General features: G+C 45.7%; 1 protein-coding gene across 19 annotated transcripts in view; it reads right to left on the reverse strand.

Annotated features, from left to right (window-relative positions):
* The window catches only part of ncam1a (neural cell adhesion molecule 1a), a 315,716-nt gene that overhangs the window by 81,333 nt on the left and 214,461 nt on the right, over positions 1-19,922 (reverse strand). For all 19 annotated transcript variants that reach the window (XM_036937580.1, XM_036937573.1, XM_036937569.1 and 16 more), the window contains exons 2-8: positions 16,038-16,112; positions 14,897-15,106; positions 12,629-12,772; positions 11,095-11,232; positions 10,601-10,718; positions 8,498-8,658; positions 8,214-8,356 (exon numbers count right to left, since the gene is read on the reverse strand). In XM_036937580.1, the coding sequence (XP_036793475.1) occupies positions 8,214-8,356; positions 8,498-8,658; positions 10,601-10,718; positions 11,095-11,232; positions 12,629-12,772; positions 14,897-15,106; positions 16,038-16,112 (989 nt within the window). The remainder of the gene's footprint in view (positions 1-8,213; positions 8,357-8,497; positions 8,659-10,600; positions 10,719-11,094; positions 11,233-12,628; positions 12,773-14,896; positions 15,107-16,037; positions 16,113-19,922) is intronic.

Consider the following 19,922-nt stretch of genomic DNA (forward strand, 5'->3'; position numbering starts at 1 on the left):
TTAACAATACCTTGCTTGTCAGGTTTCCATTTAAACGTCCAAACCAAACTATGACATGCAAAATAAGGTTTGCATGGGACACACTGATCTAGGGATTGAGTGGAAAATAAATAAATACTACTTTCCACTGAGTCCAATTGCATATAAAACCTATTTCCTCCCTCTATAAAATGCCTTCTGCCCCAATCATTCCATGGACCTCAAAGCCCCCTTAAAAAGTGCTAATGATTACTAAGAGTGCTGTTAGCAACACAGAGGAACTGCAGGGGTGCAAAGTAATTGCAGGGGGATTTGGTAAGACTTTGTCCTAGTAAGAGAGAGATCTAGAGAGAAAAAAAAGAGCAAAGCAGAGGAAGAGTGTGAAAGTGAGATTATAAATGAGCGTGAAGAGTGGGTAAAGACTTTCTCACCAATGTTGCTGCCACTCGACATCAGAACAGCGATTACTCACCTTGAATTCGACTAAGAATATTTCTTTAAATGAGTCGGAGGAGAGGGATTGACTCCAGACACCCGAATAGGCCCTCATCCCCGTCATTCGCAGGAGAAAGACGACAGTTTCGTGGAAGGATCTCGGGGTGCCTTGTGAGGTTTAGACAACAAGTGGCTATCCTGCCTTTGCCATCGGTACTATTGGTCTACGTACAATCGCTGGATAATAAAATGGACGAACTTAAAGCACATATATCCTACCAACGGGACATTAAAAATGAATAACTTGTGTTTCACAGAGTCATGGCTGAACGACGACATGAATAACATATAGCTGGCAGGTTATACACTGTACAGGCAGGATAGAACAGCAGCCTCTGGAAAGACAAGGGGTGAAGGTCTATGTGTATTTGTAAACAGCCGCTGGTGCACGATATCATCAGCAAATTTGCAGACACAACAATAGTGTGCTTGATTACCAACAATGATGAGACAGACTACAGGGGGGAGATTAGTGCACTCGGAGTGTGGTGTAAGGAAAACCTCTTACTCAACGGCAACAAAACAAAAAGGAGAAGATCGTGGACTTCAGGAAACAGCAGAGGGAGCACCCCCCTATCCACATCGATGGGACAGTAGTGGAGAAGGTGGAAAGTTAAGTTCCTCAGCGTACACATCACGGACAAACTGAAATGGTCCACCCACAAAGACAATATGGTGAAGAAGGCACAACAGCGCCTCTTCAACCTCAGGAGGCAGAAGAAATTTGGCTTGTCACCTAAGACCCTCAAACTTTTGCAGATGCACATTTGAGAGCATCGTGTCTGGCTGTATCGCTGCCTGGTACGGCAACTGCACTGCCCACAACCACAAGGCTCTCCAGAGGGTGGTGCGGTCTGCCCAACGCATCACCGGGGGAAAACGACCTGCCCTCCAGGACACCGACAGCACCCGATGTCATAGGAAGGCCAAAAAGATCATTAAAGACAACAACCACCCGAGCCACTGCCTGTTCACCCTGCCAAGAGACTGAAAACATAAACAGCCATCACTAAACAGAGGCTGCTGCCTACATAGACTCAAATTATTGGCCACTTTAATAAATGATTCACTAGTTACTAGTCACAAATAATGCCACTTTAATAATGTTTACATATCCTACATTACTCATCTCATATGTATATACTGTATTTTATACCATTTACTGTATCTTGCCAATGGCGCTCAGCCATTGCTCATCCATATAGTTATATGTACATATTCTTATTCTATTCCTTTACATTTGTGTGTATGAGGTACAGTGGGGCAAAAAAGTATTTAGTCAGCCACCAATTGTTCAAGTTCTCCCACTTAAAAAGATGAGGGAGGCATGTAATTTGCATCATAGGTACACTTCAACTATGACAGACAAAATGAGAAAAAAAATCCAGAAAATCACATGGAAAATAAGTATTTGGTCACCTATAAACAAGCAAGATTTCTGGCTCTCACAGACCTGTAACTTCTTATTTAAGAGGCTCCTCTGTCCTCCACTCGTTACCTGTATTAATGGCACCTGTTTGAACTTGTTATCAGTATAAAAGACACCTGTCCACAACCTCAAACAGTCACACTCCAAACGCCACTATGGCCAAGACCAAAGAGCTGTCAAAGGACACCAGAAACAAAATTGTAGACCTGCACCAGGCTGGGAAGACTGAATCTGCAATAGGTAAGCAGCTTGGTTTGAAGAAATCAACTGTGGGAGCAATTATTAGGAAATGGAAGACATACAAGACCACTGATAATCTCCCTCGATCTGGGGCTCCACGCAAGATCTCACCCCAGAACCCCCCCCCAAAAAAATCCCAGAACCACACGGGGGGACCTAGTGAATGACCTGCAGAGAGCTGGGACCAAAGTAACAAAGCCTACCATCAGTAACACACTATGCCGCCAGGGACTCAAATCCTGCAGTGCCAGACGTGTCCCCCTGCTTAAGCCAGTACATGTCCAGGCCCGTCTGAAGTTTGCTAGAGAGCATTTGGATGATCCAGAAGAAGATTGGGAGAATGTCATATGGTCAGATGAAACCAAAATATAAATTTTTGGTAAAAACTAAACTCGTCGTGTTTGGAGGACAAAGAATGCTGAGTTGCATCCAAAGAACACTATACCTACTGTGAAGCTTGGGGGTGGAAAAATCATGCTTTGGGGCTGTTTTTATGCAAAGGGACCAGGACGACTGATCCGTGTAAAGGAAAGAATGAATGGGGCCATGTATCGTGAGATTTTGAGTGAAAACCTCCTTCCATCAGCAAGGGCATTGAAGATGAAATGTGGCTGGGTCTTTCAGCATGACAATGATCCCAAACACACCGCCCGGGCAACGAAGGAGTGGCTTCGTAAGAAGCATTTCAAGGTCCTGGAGTGGCCTAGCCAGTCTCTAGATCTCAACCCCATGGAAAATCTTTGGAGGTAGTTGAAAGTCCGTGTTGCCCAGCAACAGCCCCAAAACATCACTGCTCTAGAGGAGATCTGCATGGAGGAATGGGCCAAAATACCAGCAACAGTGTGTGAAAACCTTGTGAGGACTTACAGAAAACGTTTGACCTCTGTCATTGCCAACAAAGGGTATATAACAAAGTGTTGAGATAAACTTTTGTTATTGACCAAATACTTATTTTCCACCATAATTTGCAAATAAATTCATTAAAAAAAAGATTTTTCCCCCTCATTTTGTCTGTCATAGTTGAAGTGTACCTATGATGAAAATTACAGGCCTCTCTCATCTTTTTAAGTGGGAGAACTTGCACAATTGGTGGCTGACTAAATACTTTTTTGCCCCACTGTAGTTGTTGTGGAATTGTTCAATTACTTGCTGATATTACTGCACTGTTGGAAATAGAAGCACAAGCATTTCGCTACACTCGCATTAACATCTGCTAACAACAGTTGAAGTTAGAAGTTTACATACACATTAGGTTGGAGTCAAAACTCATTTTTCAACCACTCAACAAATTCTTGTTAACAAACTATAGTTTTGGCAAGTCAGTTAGGACATCTACTTTGTGCATGACAAGTCATTTTTCCAACAATTATGTGATAGCTTTAGAAGCTTCTGATAGGCTAATTGACATCATTTGAGTCAATTGGCGCTGTAAAATGTAGACCTCCACAGGTCTGGTTCATCCTTGGGAGCATTTTCCAAATGCCTGAAGGTACCACGTTGATCTGTACAAACAATAATACGCAAGTATAAACACCACAGGACAACGCAGCCGTCATACCGCTCAGGAAGGAGACGCGTTCTTTCTCTTAGAGATGAACGTATTTTGGTGTGAAAAGTGCAACTCAATCCCAGAACAACAGCAAAGGACCTTGTGAAGATGCTGGAGGAAACAGGTACAAAAGTACCTTCAGTGGGGAGAACAAGTATTTGATACACTGCCGATTTTGCAGGTTTTCCAACTTACAAAGCATGTAGAGGTTTGTAATTTTGTATCATAGGTACATTTCAACTGTGAGAGACGGAATCTAGAAAAAAATCCAGAAAATCACATTGTATGATTTTTAAGTAATTCATTGGCATTTTATTGCATGACATAATTATTTGATACATCAGAAAAGCAGAACTTAATATTTGGTAAAGAATCCTTTGTTTGCAATTACAGAGATCATACATTTCCTGTAGTTCTTGACCAGGTTTGCACACACTGCAGCAGGGATTTTGGCCCACTCCTCCATGCAAACCTTCTTCAGATCCTATAGGACATATGTTGATATGTACTATATCGACATAACCTGAAAGCACGTTCAGCAAGGAAGACTGCACTGCTCCAAAATCGCCATAAAAAAGCACATGGGGACAAAGATCGTACTTTTTGGAGAAATGTCCTCTGGTCTGACGAAACAAAAATAGAACTGTTTGGCCATAATGACCATTGTTATGTTTGGAGGAAAAAGGGGGACGCTTGCAAGCCGAAGAACACCATCCCAACCGTGAAGCACGGGGGTGGCAGAATCATGTTGTGGGGTTGCTTTGCTGCAGGTGGGACTGGTGCACTTCACAAAATAGATGGCATCATGAGGGAGGAAAATGATTTAGATATATTGAAGCAACATCAAGACATCAGTCAGAAAGTTAAAGCTTGGTTGCAAAAGGGTCTTCCAAATGGACAATAACACCAAGTATACTTCCAAAGTTGTGGCAAAATGGCTTAAGGACAACAAAGTCAAGGTATTGGAGTGGCCATCACAAAGCCCTGACCTCAATCTTACAGAAAATGTGTGATTAGAACTGAAAAAGCGTGTGCGAGCAAGGAGGACTAGTAACCTGACTCCGTTACACCAGCTCTGTCAGGATGAATGGGCCAAAATTCATCCAACTTATTGTGGGAAGCTTGTGGAAGGCTACCCGAAATGTTTGAACCAAGTTAAACAATTTAAAATGCAATGCTACCATTGCCCACTGGGAATGTGATGAAATAAATAAATAAATAAAAGCTGAAATAAATCATAAGCAAAAAGGAAAACGCTCATCCAGAGGTGGCGCTCCTAGTGGCCCGGGACTTTAATGCAGGGAAACTTAAATCCCTTTTATCTTATTTCTACCAGCAGTTTAAATGTGCAACCAGAGAGGGGAAAAAAAAACTCTTGACCACCTTTACTTCATACAAGGAGACACGTACAAAGCTCTCCCTCGCCCTCCATTTGGCAAATTTGACCATTATTCTGTCCTCCTGTTTCCTGCTTATAAGCTAAAACTAAAGCAGGAAGCACCAGTGACTCGGTCAATAGAAAAGCGGTTAGATGAAGCAAATGCTAAGCTACAGGACTGTTTTGATTGCACAGACTGCAAAATGTTCTAGGGTTTTTCCGATGACATTGAGGAGTACACCACAGTCACTGGCTTCATCAATAAGTGCATCGATGACGTCGTTCCCACAGTGACTGTACATACATACCCCAACCAGAAGCCATGGATTACAGGCAACATTCGCACTGAGATAAAAGGGTAGAGCTGCTTCTTTCAAGGAGCGGGACACTAACCTGGAAGCTTATAAGAAATGCCCTCTGACGAACCATCACAGGCAAAGCGTCAATACAGGACTAAGATCGAATCGTACTACACCGGCTCCGACACGCATCAGATGTGGCAGGGCATGCAAACTATTATAGACTACAAAGGAAAGCACAGCCGAGAGCTGCCCAGTGACTCGAGCCTACCAGACAAGCTAAATTACGTCTATGCTCGCTTCGAGGCAAGTCACACTGAAACATGGATGAGAGCATCAGCTGTTCCGGATGACTGTGTGATCACAGTCTCCGCAGCCAATGTGAGTAAGACCTTTAAACAGGTCAACATTCACAAGGCCGCAGGGCCAGACGGATTTCCAGGACGTGTACTCCGAGCATGCGCTGACCAACTGGCAAGTTTCTTCACTGACATTTTCAACCTCTCCCTGTCTGAGTCTGTAATACCAACATGTTTCAAGCAGACCAACATAGTCACTGTGCCCAAGAACACTAAGGTAACCTGCCTAAATGACTACCGACCTGTAGCACTCATGTCAGTAGCCATGCAATGCTTTGAAAGGCTGGTCATGGCTCACATCAACACCATTATCCCAGAAACCCTAGATCCAATTCAATTTGCATACTGCCTCAACAGATCATGCAATCTCTATTGCACTTCACACCTGGACAAAAGGAACACCTATGTGAGAATGCTATTCATTGACTACAGCTCAGCATTCAACATCATAGTGCCCTCAAAGCTCATCACTAAGCTAAGGATCCTGGGACTAATCTCCTCCCTCTGCAACTGAATCCTGGACTTCCTGACGGTCACCCCCAGGTGGTAAGGGTAGCTAACAACACATCCACCACACTGATCCTCAGGGATGTGATCAGTCCCCTCCTGTACTTCCTGTTCACTCATGACTGCACGGCCAGGCATGACTCCAACACCATCATTAAGTTTGCCGATGACACAACAGTGGTAGGCCTGATCACTGACAATGACGAGACAGCCTATAGGGAGGTCAGAGACCTGACCGTGTGGTGCGAGGACAACAACCTCTCCCTCAACGTGATCAAGACAAAGGAGATTATTGTGGACTACAGGAAAAGGAGGACCGAGCATGCTGCCATTCTCATCGACGGGGCTGTAGTGGAGCAGGTTGAGAGCTTCAAGTTCTTTGGTGTCCACATCACCAACAACTGACAAGGTCTAAGCACACCAATACAGTCTAGAAAAGGGCACGACAAAACCTATTCCCCCTCAGGACGCTGAAAAGAATTGGCATGGGTCCTCAATCATCAAAAGGTACAACAGCTGCCCCATCAAGAGCATACTGATGGGTTGCAACACTGCCTGGTATGGCAACTTTTCAGCCTCCAACCACAAGGCACTACAGATGGTAATGGTACGAACCAGCCATCCAGGACCTCTATACCAGGTGGTGTCAGAAGAAAGCCCTAAAAATTGTCAAAGACTCCAGCCACCCGAGTCATAGACTTCTCTGCTACCGCACGGCAAGCAGTACCAGAACGCCAAGTCTAGGTCCAAGAGGCTTCTAAACACCTACCCCCAAGCCATAAGACTCCTTATAAAATGGCTACCCAGACTATTTGCATTGCCCCCCCCCCCCCCCGTTTTACACTGCTGCTACTCTGTTATTATCTATGCATAGTCACTTTAAAAACTCTACCTACATGTACATACTACCTCAATTGCCTCGACTGGCCGGTGCCGCCGCACCGGTACCCCCTGTGTATAGCATCTCTTTTAACTGCATTGTTGGTTAAGGGCTTGTAAGCATTTCACTGTAAGGTCTACACTTGTTGTATTTGGCACAAGTTACATAACATTTGGTTTGATGACTGAATATTGATGAGAGCTGTTAGCAGTTGTCGATGGATATTGCTTGACTGTTTGGATGAGAATACATGAAATTATGGAAAGCAACTGCTGCGCAATTACTAATTACCTTAAATATGCTGAGATGCAGCTGCACCTGGGGTTCAGCAATTGCTGCTGCATTTCTTTCATTGTTTGAGTATACAATGACTTGGAATGGCTGGTAGTAAAGGAATATGACAGTATTCCGGTGCAACGTCAGATAGGACCATTCCCTGAAACACGTGCCTCGAAATGAACACTGGTTCAGACGTGGTTGTTTAAGGGCTTTCAAAGACAATCAAAAGCTTGGTTTTCAATCCCAAAATGTGAACTGCACCACAAGAGGCGGGGGGGGGGATTTGAGTGCAATCTATGCATTCACAGTGACTATGCAAAAAGCAAAATCAAACTACAGAACCCTGATAAGATCAGAATTTAAGCGGGTCAAAAAGTTACAGGAATTCGAGCGGATGACCGGATTTGGATCTATTCGATTGTATCAGATTTTTTTTCTCAATCAAATCTGGGTGGATATACTGTACAGTGTATAGTCACAACAACCCAACATATATTGAGTTTCATTACCTGACCATTTGAATATCATACCTGGTAATTCTTGTTTAGAGGCTCCTGTAGAAGGAGAAACCAATGCATGAAACCATCAGGACAGATTAGTACATGTCCACTGGCTTTTAATGTTGGACTTGCTCAATTTAATTTTGAACAGGTTTTGTATAATGCCATGAATGAAATAGAGCTGTGCTTGCTTTTTAGGTTTCCTATCAATATTCAGGACAGTGATGGATCGGTCAGTAGGCACTCTGAGTGACATACCCTGTCCATCACAGCTCAGGCCCCTGGTTGCAAGCCTCCCCTGGTCCCCAGACACCAGTACCTGCTCTCCCTCTGTGAAGATCCTGCGGCCAAAGCTCCAGGTGATGGTGGGGGTGGGGTCTCCTGAGGCCTCGCAGGTCAGGGTGATCTGCTCCTCCAGCTCTGATGCAGTCTGGTTGACCAGGTAGGTGATCTTAGGTTGCACTAGAGAAGGTAAAAATACAATATATTGATGGATGACAATGGAATACATTACTTGTATGCACATTGCTATAGTAAAACCAATTCTAAAGCAAAAACACAACATTATTTTACCACAGTTAATAGTAATTATTTTGCTCTTACCGAACACATTCAAGCTAACTTCCTCCTCTTTCTCCCCGGCCTTGTTCCGGGCGATGCATGTGTAATCTCCTTCATCCACTTTCTTGACATCTTTTATTATCAGCTCTGAGCCGTCGTTGTTCAGGCCGTACTTATCGTCCGACTCAAGGACAATGTTGTTACTGAGGGGGGAAAGGCAGAAATGCAGAGTTCACGTCACTGATGTCTGTCTCCACAACATGAAGGTAAAAATAGTCGTCTTCACTCTGAAAGTATGATCTTTTTGGGGGCCGTATCTCAGTAGAGCAGCTGGTAAACAAAAGGCCTGGCTCAGAACCATAATGTCACGTTGGCATGAAGAGATTCGGGAGAGGCGCAGGGAACGCGTAATAGTTTTTTTTATTATTCCCCAAATTACGGCGTTGAAACCCAAACCCAACAAAAGAGAGAGGAGTACCTTGAATAAATAACACACGGGACGAGACCCGTAATCATCTGCACAATCCACAAGGGCACGAAACCCAAAACACACAGCACAGGTACTCACACGCACCAACGGACAATGTAACAATAAATTGACAGCACCATGGTGAACAAAGGGCACATATATTCCCTTTGTACAAATACAATCAGTGGGAATAGGGGCCAGGTTTGCGCAATGAAAGTTCCAGAGGGATCCATGACAGTACCCTCCCCCCTGCTTGCAGCGCAACGACACCGGTCTTGGTGACGATCACAGGAACGCAGTGCGGGTCGATGAGGACCCGATGCAGCTGCCGAAGTTGCGGCGGAGTTGCGAGCAGTAGCATCGGACAGACCGGTTGTGGTGGTGTCGGATGGGCCAGTTGTTGCTGCTGAAGTTGCGCCATCGGACAGTCACACCGTCGTCGGACGGGCCATTCCCGCTGTCTCCCTCAATGGTCGATTATTCTGTCACTTTGGCATGAAGAGATTCGGGAGACAGGCGCAGGAATGCGTAATAGTTTTTAAAATTATACTCCAAATTACAGCATGCTGTGTAAAGGCACGGGGACGAAGACCAAATAAACACGTAACAAAAACACAGGGTTGAAACCCAAACAGAGCGAGGAGTACCTTGAATAAATAACAAACACACATTAACACACCGGACAAGACCCGTAATCATCTCCGCACTCCACAAGGGCAAGAAAGCCAAAACACACAGCACAGGTACTCACACGCACCAACGGACATTGTGACAATAATCGACAGCACCATGGTGAACAAAGGGCACATCTATACAAATACAATCACTGGGAACAGGTGCAAGGTGTGCGCAAGGAAAGTTCCAGAGGGATCCGTGACACATAAAACCAATGTCTTTAGAGCTACTGACCAGACATCCAGGACAGAAAAAAATATGTTTTTTTCTTTGTTTCTCTGGCTCTGCTTTGTTACCATAGCTGCATCATGGCTGTTTTACAAAGGGACTACATCCATAGGATGGTGATACACTGTATGATGTCAAGTTAAGGAATTTCTTCGGCACTCTTGACCGAGCACTCTCTTTGAACCATGACATGCCTGAGCCTCCCTTGAACTCTAAATCAGATGTGCACACACTGAGTTTGGACTGCGGTCCCACATCTGTATGCTTCTAAGAGCTTCAATCCTGAAGCAGCCTCTAAGGGATACCAAATGACAGGCCTGTCGGCGGCCAGGAAATAAATAAAGAATGTTAGGAGTTTCTGCCCCCCTACTCCCTCCCTTCACCCTACCTCGCTTGTCTCCTTCCTCCTCTGGCGAGGCCCAGCCCTTACGGATTCATCTCCTCATCCTCCTATCCTTCTCATTCGTTTACACTCCAAGAGGAGCTCGAGAAGCAGTGTTGGAATTATTCTCATACTATACTAGAGGGCCCGTTGTGTCAACAGTTATGCTGAGGATATATCAAACAAATGAGCTTTGGCCATCTTCAAGGTACTACATAAATATAATTCAATACTGTTTAACATCCTATTATCATGAGAATGCTGACCAAAAAAAATTGAAAAAAAGTTAAAATAAACAACCCTTATTCACTTCACAGTCACCTCCTCAACCAGTCACAACAAGCCAGTTTATTTATGCTCATTAAAAGACAAGGTGGTCAGTGTGACGTACCGGGCCCAGGTGACTGTGGGTTCAGGGAAGCCGTCAGCGTCACAGGCCAGCATCACAGACTGGTTGACGTCCGCCGTGGCATTCATCTCTGACTGCCTGGTGCGGATGCTAGGGAGCACTGAAACACAGACAGACATGGATACAAGCATTACTCAAAGATACAGAGGTCACACGTGAGTAGGAAATAAATTATACTAAGATGATACTAAGATAAGACATTTTAAGGGTGTTATATGCTTGTAAAAAGTCTTAAAATGTATAATCAGATCATGATTCACTATACTGGTTGATTAAGTATGATAGGAGAAAATACATGTTACTGTATGCTTGATACAGGCTTATTTTCTCTGTCATAATTCTGTAATGGTGCTCATAACAGCACAGTGTTGCATTTATAACTACACTATATTCTAATTGTGCTCGGATGCAAATCCCATTGCGAGAGCATAGGCGGTGAACAAGGGGTAGGGTGAGAGGGAGGATGTGGTACTCACCGTTGACGATGACCTTGATGATCTTTAGGTCAATCTCTCCCCTGGTCATTACACGAGCCTCACAGGTGTACGCCCCTTCATCTGTTTTCTTGATGCCTCGGATCTGGAGGTGGTTGTTGGTCAGGATCTTAAATCGAACTTTGAAAAACCGCAAAAGAAGGAAACAGAGAAGGGTCATTCATCCTTAACAGTGGGTGGTGTAGGTTTAAGACAAGGCAACATGGTAAAAGCACACATACTGTGCGACTTCAGGAGGCATGGTCTCCGTTACAGAGGAATGCTGTATCCTCAGCAGCAATATAGCTAACAATGTAAATGCATTGCATGAGTTATTTCTGGTGGCTGGAAACATAAGGAGGGGTGGAGAGAACATACCTTTTTTTAAATAGGACCATATGATAGGGTACATAACTCACCATCAGAAATAGATTGATCTGTAATATTAGTGGCATAAATTCATCAAAAGAAAGCTCCATCAACTGAAATAATGTCTATTTACCTATGTCAATGTTTATTTAGAAAAATTAAATGCCATACTTTTCACTGTGATATTTCTTTACATTGCTCCACAGAGCATTGCCATGACATGGTGCCTCTAACAGCGTTGTATACGAGAATACGTGTCTAATTCTATATCCTTTATATCCATACTGTAGTAAATGTGGTAAAACATGGTAATGTAAACATACAGATGCTGAAACCACTACTACTTCTTGAATTGCGTCATCAAAGCTCTACTATGTAAATATTCTATGAACCCTCTAAGTTCAAACATCTGGCAGCCAGCGTATAAATATTGTATGGCAACTGTGTTCTGTTAACCCTCTTCTGAAGCGGTGCCAGATGTATATCTGGTTTACTGAATGTGTATTTCGGCAAAAGCTTTGAATTCGACTTTTTAAATAGCTCTCTGAGCTGTGAAACACATATTTTCATGAAAAATACTTGTAATTTGAGCTATAAGCACATGCAGCTTTGATAAGGAAAAGGTTAACTGGAGCAATGTGGAAAATGGTATATACATAAGCAGTATGGGTTTCAATCTGGGCTACAATTAGTGGTTTTCCAGTGAAAAACACAACCCATCCAGGGTCCAAGAAAACACCACACACCAGAGCGCTGCGGTCACCCTTTGCTTCCCAGTGGTTGCAAGAGGGAGGGGTCCTCTAAGGTTAAAATAGTGCAATATGGAGAGAAACAAAATCCTTCAGGCAGCATCCCACTCGACTTGACTAAATAGTCTAAATATGAACCCTTCAAAAATTATTTCACAACCGACAACAACCATTCCTCCTGATCAAAAAATATCTTGTTTCCTGTTCTCTCTTCATCCATTATGTCAGAACACTTGAATTACCAAAAGGCAGGGCTGTGCACTTAGGGAGGGAGCAAGTGAGTGGGGGGGTGAATGAAAAAAAGTTGGCAGATAGATGAAAGCAAATAAAAAAATAAAAAAATGGTAAAGGGGAGAGCCGCATGACTCTGGCAGTAGGCAACCCACACATTGGCACATCGAACTGTGCACAAGCCTTACCGTCTTTTGCAACCTGGATCTTTGAGCCTTTGTGCTTCCAGATGATGTCAGCAGGAGGCGAGCTGACGACGTCACAGATGATGTCAGCGTCATCTCCTTCATTGAACTCCTGTGGGGAAGGGGCGTTCTTGAAGGTTATCTTTTCTGTAGGGGAGAAGAATAGAAGTCCACCGTCAACTGGATTTCCTGAACCAGTCAACAAACTTAATTAACCAACATGTTCTATGGCAAGCACTTTCTTTGTTACCCAGTCTATGCATTTGAAAGAGTGCTAACTGTAGTGGCATTCCATCTGTTCAGAAAGAATATACTTCATACTATACAGTTAGTATAGTTGTATATGCTGGTTCTCTAAATGAAGATACAATGTTGGATACCATTACAATGATACTAGGGCAAAGATACAATCAACAATACCGTATATTATTTTTCCAAGACCTGCTCACCACTCCAAGTCAGTATCAGGTAATCCCAACAATAAATTATCAGCATACTGCAGACCTGCAACAGGTAACCCTCATTGACTCTTGTTTTAACTCACGTCCTCGCTCGATGCATAAGCCCAATGGTTCAGTTCTAGACAATCTTGTACCTATACCAATTCAAACCAATCCTTTGGCATTTTCAAATAAGGGGTTACCTACTGATCATAGCATGCTTGTATTAGAGACTTCATCTGACCTTAAGTCCCGCAGCTGCGGTCTTGGATTTGTTAATGTAAATGCAAGAAGTTTGATTTCAAAGGTGGAATCGATCCAATGTGGGCATTCTGGTCATTTCTGAAACTTGCTGATGTGTCTGTCAGTTTATAATGTTTCCAGATTAGACAGAATTGGGGGTGGGGGTGTTGTCATATTTACAAAGGACAATTTTGATGTTTCTGTATTTCTTGCTACCTCTGTCCCTAAGCGTTTTGATCGGCTCGCTCTTAATGTGGGCCGTGGTCATAATAACCAGCAGACACTAGTAGGAGTGTATCACCCTCCCTCTGCTCCCTCATGTGCTCTTAACCAATTCATCTGAAATTTAAGTATGGTAATCTGAACTATTCATTATGGTCAATTTTAATATTAATTAGAAGACTCCAGGGTCAGATACGCTGAAATATATTTACTCTGAGCTAAACCTGTCTCAGATGATAACTGTGCCAACACGGCCAAATCCTAAAGAAATTGGACAGTGCGGTTAGATTAACAATAATTGAAGCTTTATGCCCATGTAAGACATGTCTATGTCCTGGAAAGTTTGCTGTTACTGATGTGTTAATCACATCAGCGCACGTTAACTCAATCGTCCCAGTATAGGGACATCGATCCCTTACAGGTTTTAAGAAACTAAGATTTAAAGTGGGCTTTTTTTTTTAGAGAAACAGATCTAGTCTCTCTTGTTAGTAGGAAGCAGATGGTGCAGTCAACCTTTGTATGTTCTTGATTATGGTGATACTATTTATCAAAGTACAGTTGCCTCTACTCTTAAATTCCTGGATGATGTTTTTCATAGCGGCCTTTGCTTTTAATTACAGGAGACAGTTTTATTACTCATCACTGTATTCTTTCCCAAAATGTTGTGCTGAACCTTTGAATTCACATAGATTTCATAATTATGCTCTGTTTGTTTACAATGCCCTGCTCCACAAGCTTCTGACTTACCTAACTTCACTGTTAAAATTTAAAATGACAAGTTATCAAACCCATTCACAAGGTTGGTTAACTCTGGACACCCCTTTGGCGTTCACAGAATTAAGTAAGTTATCCTTTAGATTTCTTGATCCACATGTTTTGAATGATCTCCAAAACGCATTTCGAATAGATGCTTTAGTGTCCCTAGGGCAGTTCAGGCAGAGGACAGAGGATTTTTTTATAATGAAGAATGTGTTTGTTTTAGTTGAATGTGTTTTCTGTGTATTGTGTATATTTGTCTTTGTCTGTGCAATATGTGTTGTGCTTTATTATAATTTGTTTCATATTGTATTTGCTTTTTTATGCAGTTTATGCAATTGCATATGCAGGGCTCCCTCACAAAGAGAGACACTGGTCTTAATGGTGACTCCCTGATTAAATAAAGGTAAATAAATAATGTGGGAGGCCAATTGAAGTAAACAAATATGAACAGAATATGCAGATCATTTTAAATTACATTCTTCAAAATTACATTGTGCACTCCACAAATATGCACAAATATACAGTGAGAGGATTTCCTTTAGTGGTAATCCGCTAAAGTACAATGAAGAATAGGACCTTGTTTCAAGCAGTTTGAGAGGGAACTTACGGAAGATTTTAACGTTGACGGTGCCCTGAGACTCCTTGTCTCCATTTTTGGCAACACACTTGTAGATGCCGGCATTGTCCACGTTGGCGTTATAGATCGTGAGAGTGGACGAGGACTCGTCGTTGCGGTTCACGAGGATGTCCTGTCGGTTCGGTAGGAGCTTCTCGCCATTCGGGGCATACCAATCAATGTCCTTTACATCTCCGACAACTGAGGGACGAATAGAGGCAGGGTGGACGTGTGAGTAGAGTGCGAATGCACTGTTTATGTGTCTACAGCAGTTAATATGATTGACAACAGAGAAGAATGTGCTGCTTTGCGAGATGTGTCTGAGGTATGCATTATAGTTTTTTTTAAGGTTAACAGGCTTCTCTACTTAGCAAAATAACATCCATCCTAATGCTGTTTAAGTCATCTGTCATGAACATGAGATAAAACCTAAAAAGTATAGTAGGCATAATGTCACAACATCTCACGCTTAACAAAGACGTGAATATCCTGACAAACTAGACCGAGTAAACGTTGTTTTGGTACAAATGGATTAATACTAGACCAGCATTCCCTAGGGCTACCTGCTTCAAGGACTCCATGCATTTTTTATTACATATTTGCTCAGATGATGTACTACCTCAAATAAAATAAAATTACAAATGAAAACTTGAGAAGTTCTATCGCATTCTCCACCATTGATGTTTTGAAAGGGCAAAGCAAAGTCACGTGTCCTGGATTCTTTCACTCCCTCCTCATTCATAATGGAATAAAGAAGTGTTGAGAAAAACAGTATTTTGCAGACTTTTTTACTGCAAAAGAAGTACACAGCTGGCCACAGTTCTTTTCATTCAAAGGAAACATCATTAAAGTGAGATGGTTTCATCTTTCTACCATGACATGTTAAGCCTCTCTTCTGTCTTTGCTATTCCACAACAGGACGCTGACCTGCAGCAGTCTGCCAGTAGTGTGTGTGTGGGGGAGAAGGAGTGGGGGGGGGGGGGGATGCAGGTTAGCATCCCGGGAAGCCCATGCTACTGCATCCATGAAAACTGCTGTAGCACCTGCACTTTATTTGGAATCCTCTGCCCGAATACAGTAGCTAAGTGTGGGTTTGCTGTTGTGGAGGCGATGGTATCTGTACCACACCTACCTTCACAGAGGAAGAATTTTGACTCCCCCATACTGATCTCTCCTTGCATCGGGGTGATCTCCACCTGCAGGGAGGCTGGAAGAGAAAAACACAGAGAGCAGGTCTCAGAACAGTTAAAGTAAACACTTGTTTAGAAAGAGCAGGTCCTAGAGCAGTTGTGCCCAAGGGGAGAACGACTATGACAGGATGACACAGGGGCAAAGCACTGTGAGGCAAGGCAAGACACACATTTGAATGCATCAACAATTTGACTGAACATCTGCTGCTGATCAACCTGAGATGAGCCGTTTCCCACCTTTCACTTTTCCATATGATGCTGCATTTATGCCGTTATTTGGATTTTGTTGACAAACAAGCATTTTATTATTTGCATGACAAAGTCAGAGTTGGTATGCCAAGACAACAAATGGAAACACATAAACCCACATTGTAGGCTTGTAGGCCACAGTAGCATGTATTTTTGGACCTCTAGATGTGTAAATTGTCAGAGACTTGGCAAGGTCCCAGCATTGCTAGTGCGCATGTGATATTGGGCTGTGTAAACCAGATGCAACCCGGATATACTCTAGACGGCCCAAGAATCGACGTATGCAAACGTGAGTAGATTTAGTTGAAAACAACGGACATCTTGGACGCAGTCTCCAGTTCTTTTATACCTCAGTGGCAATTACTCAGGGGTCCGGCGACTTGATGATATTTTATTCATTTTTTAACCCTTTAACTAGGCAAGTCAATTAAGAACAAATTCTCATTTACAATGACGGCCTACCAAAAGGCCTCCTGCGGGGCCTGGGATTAAAAATATATTAAATAAATATAGGACAATACACACATCATGACGAGACAACACAACACTACATAAAGAGAGATCTAAGACAACAACATAGCATGGCAGCAACACATGACAACACAGCATGGTAGCAACACAACATGACAACAACATGGTAGCAACACAAAATGGCAGCAGCACAAAACAGGGTACAAACATTTTTGGGCACAGACAACAGCACAAAGGGCAAGAAGGTAGAGACAACAATACATTACACAACTGTCAGTAGTAAGAGCGTCCCTGATTGTGTCTTTGAACGAAGAGAATGAGATAAAACTGTCCAGTTTGAGTGTTTGTTGCAGCTCGTTCCAGTTGCTAGCTGCAGCGAACTGAAAAGACAAGCGACCCAAGGATGTATGTGCTTTGTGGACCTTTAACAGAATTTAACTGGCAGAACTGGTGTTGTATGTGAAGGATTACGGCTACAGTAGATATCTCAGATAGGGGGGAGTGAGGCCTAAGAGGGTTTTTATAAATAAGCGTCAACCAGCGGGTCTTGCGACGGGTACACAGAGATGACCAGTTTACAGTGGAGTATAGAGTGCAGCGATGTGTCCTATAAGGAGCATTGGTGGCAAATCTGATGGCCGAATGGTAAAGAACATCAAGCTGCTCGAGAGCACCCTTACCTGCTGATCTAAAATGGCACCTAAAGCCTCGATTTTCACTCAAGACTAATGAAAGTCACCTAACTGAGGTATCCCAGTGTTCTCTTTTTCATCTTTCACAGACTGCACACTCAGGAAGTGTAATTCCATAAATCATAGCGTATTAGCTTCTTGAGATGCTACCTAATACATTTCATCTTTCTGCATCAGCTAAAGCAGGTGTCACGTTCTGACCTCTATTTCCTTTGTTTTTTGTATTTATTTAGTATGGTCAGGGCGTGAGTTGGGTGGGCAGTCTATGTTCGTTTTTCTATGTTTTGGGTCAGTTCTATGTTTTCGGCCTAGTATGGTTCTCAATCAGAGGCAGGTGTCATTAGTTGTCTCTGATTGAGAATCATACTTAGGTAGCCTGGGTTTCACTGTTTGTTTGTGGGTGATTGTTCCTGTCACTGTGTTTGTTTTCACAGGATAGGCTGTATAGGTTTTCACGTTCCGTTTGTTGTTTTTGTAGAGTTAAGTTATTTCATGTATCGTTCAGTTTCCATTAATTAAAGAACATGAGTAACCACCACGCTGCGCTTTGGTCCGCTTCTTCTCCTCCTATAGACGAACACCGTTACAGAATCACCCACCACAACAGGACCAAGCGGTGTGGTAATGGGCAAAGGAGAAAGCAGCAGCAGGAGCAGCGCGAGGAGGATTGGACATGGGAGGACGAACTAGACGGTAAAGGACCTTGGGCTCAGCCAGGAGAGTATCGCCGCCCCAAGGAAGAACGGGAGGCGGCGAAAGCGGAGAGGCGCTGGTATGAGGAGGCAGCGCGGCGTCGTGGATGGAAGCCCGGGAGTCAGCCCCAAAAATTTCTTGGGGGGGGGCTAACAGGGAGTATGGCTACGCCAGGTAGGAGACCTGAGCCAACTTCCTGTGGTTACCGGGGGGCTAGAGAGACCGGGCAGGCACCGTGTTATGCTGTGGAGCGCACGGTGTCCCCAGTGCGGGTGCACAGCCCGGTGCGGTACATTCCAGCTCCGCGTATCGGCCGGGCTAGAGTGGGCATCGAGCCAAGTGCCATGAAGCCGGCTCTACGCATCTGGTCTCCAGTGCGTCTCCTTGGGCCGGCTTACATGGCACCAGCCTTGCGCACGGTGTCCCCGGTTCGCCTGCATAGCCCAGTGCGGGCTATTCCACCTCGCCGCACTGGCAGGGCGACCGGGACCATTCAACCGGGTAAGGTTGGGCAGGCTCGGTGCTCAAGAGCTCCAGTGCGCCTGCACGGCCCGGTCTATCCGTCACCACCTCCACACCCCAGCCCTCCGGTGGCAGCTCCCCGTACCAGGCTGTCTCTCCGGCCCATCCGTCCAGAGCCTTCCTCCTCTCCAGCGCTGCCGGAGTCTCCCGCCTCTCCGGCGCTACCAGAGCCTTCCTCCTCTCCAGCGCTGCCGGAGTCTCCCGTCTGTCCGGCGCCTCTGCCGGAGCCTCCCGCCTGTCCGGCGCCTCTGCCGGAGCCTCCCGCCTGTCCGGCGCCGCTGCCGGAGCCTCCCGCCTGTCCGGCGCCTCTGCCGGAGCCTCCCGCCTGTCCGGCGCCTCGGCCGGAGCCTCCCGCCTGTCCGGCGCCTCTGCCGGAGTCTCCCGTCTGTCCGGCGCCTCTGCCGGAGCCTCCCGCCTGTCCGGCGCCTCTGCCGGAGCCTCCCGCCTGTCCGGCGCCGCTGCCGGAGCCTCCCGCCTGTCCGGCGCCTCTGCCGGAGCCTCCCGCCTGTCCGGCGCCTCTGCCGGAGCCTCCCGCCTGTCCGGCGCCTCTGCCGGAGCCTCCCGCCTGTCCGGCGCCTCTGCCGGAGCCTCCCGCCTGTCCGGCGCCTCTGCCGGAGCCTCCCGCCTGTCCGGCGCCTCTGCCGGAGCCTCCCGTCTGCCCAGCGCCGCCCGTCTGCCCAGCGCCGCCCGTCTGCCCAGCGCCGCCAGCGCCGCCCGTCTGCCCAACGCCGCCAGCGCCGCCCGTCTGCCCAGCGCCGCCAGCGCCGCCCGTCTGCCCAGCGCCGCCAGTGCCGCCCGTCTGCCCAGCGCCGCCAGTGCCGCCCGTCTGCCCAGCGCCGCCAGTGCCGCCCGTCTGCCCAGCGCCGCCAGTGCCGCCCGTCTGCCAGGAGCCGCCAATGCCGCCCGTCAGCCAGGGGCCGCCAGTGCCGCCCGTCAGCCAGGGGCCGCCAGTGCCGCCCGTCAGCCAGGGGCCGCCAGTGCCGCCAGTCAACCAGGGGCCGCCAGTGCCGCCCGTCAGCCAGGGGCCGCCAGTGCCGCCAGTCAACCAGGGGCCGCCAGTGCCGCCAGTCAGCCAGGGGCCGCCAGTGCCGCCAGTCAGCCAGGGGCCGCTAGTGCCCCTCTGTCCCGAGCAGCTGTCCCTCTGTCCCGAGCAGCTGTCCCTCTGTCCCGAGCAGCTGTCCCTCTGTCCCGAGCAGCTGC

The sequence above is a fragment of the Oncorhynchus mykiss genome, chromosome 12 (assembly GCF_013265735.2).
Source record: "Oncorhynchus mykiss isolate Arlee chromosome 12, USDA_OmykA_1.1, whole genome shotgun sequence".
Taxonomy (NCBI): domain Eukaryota; kingdom Metazoa; phylum Chordata; class Actinopteri; order Salmoniformes; family Salmonidae; genus Oncorhynchus; species Oncorhynchus mykiss.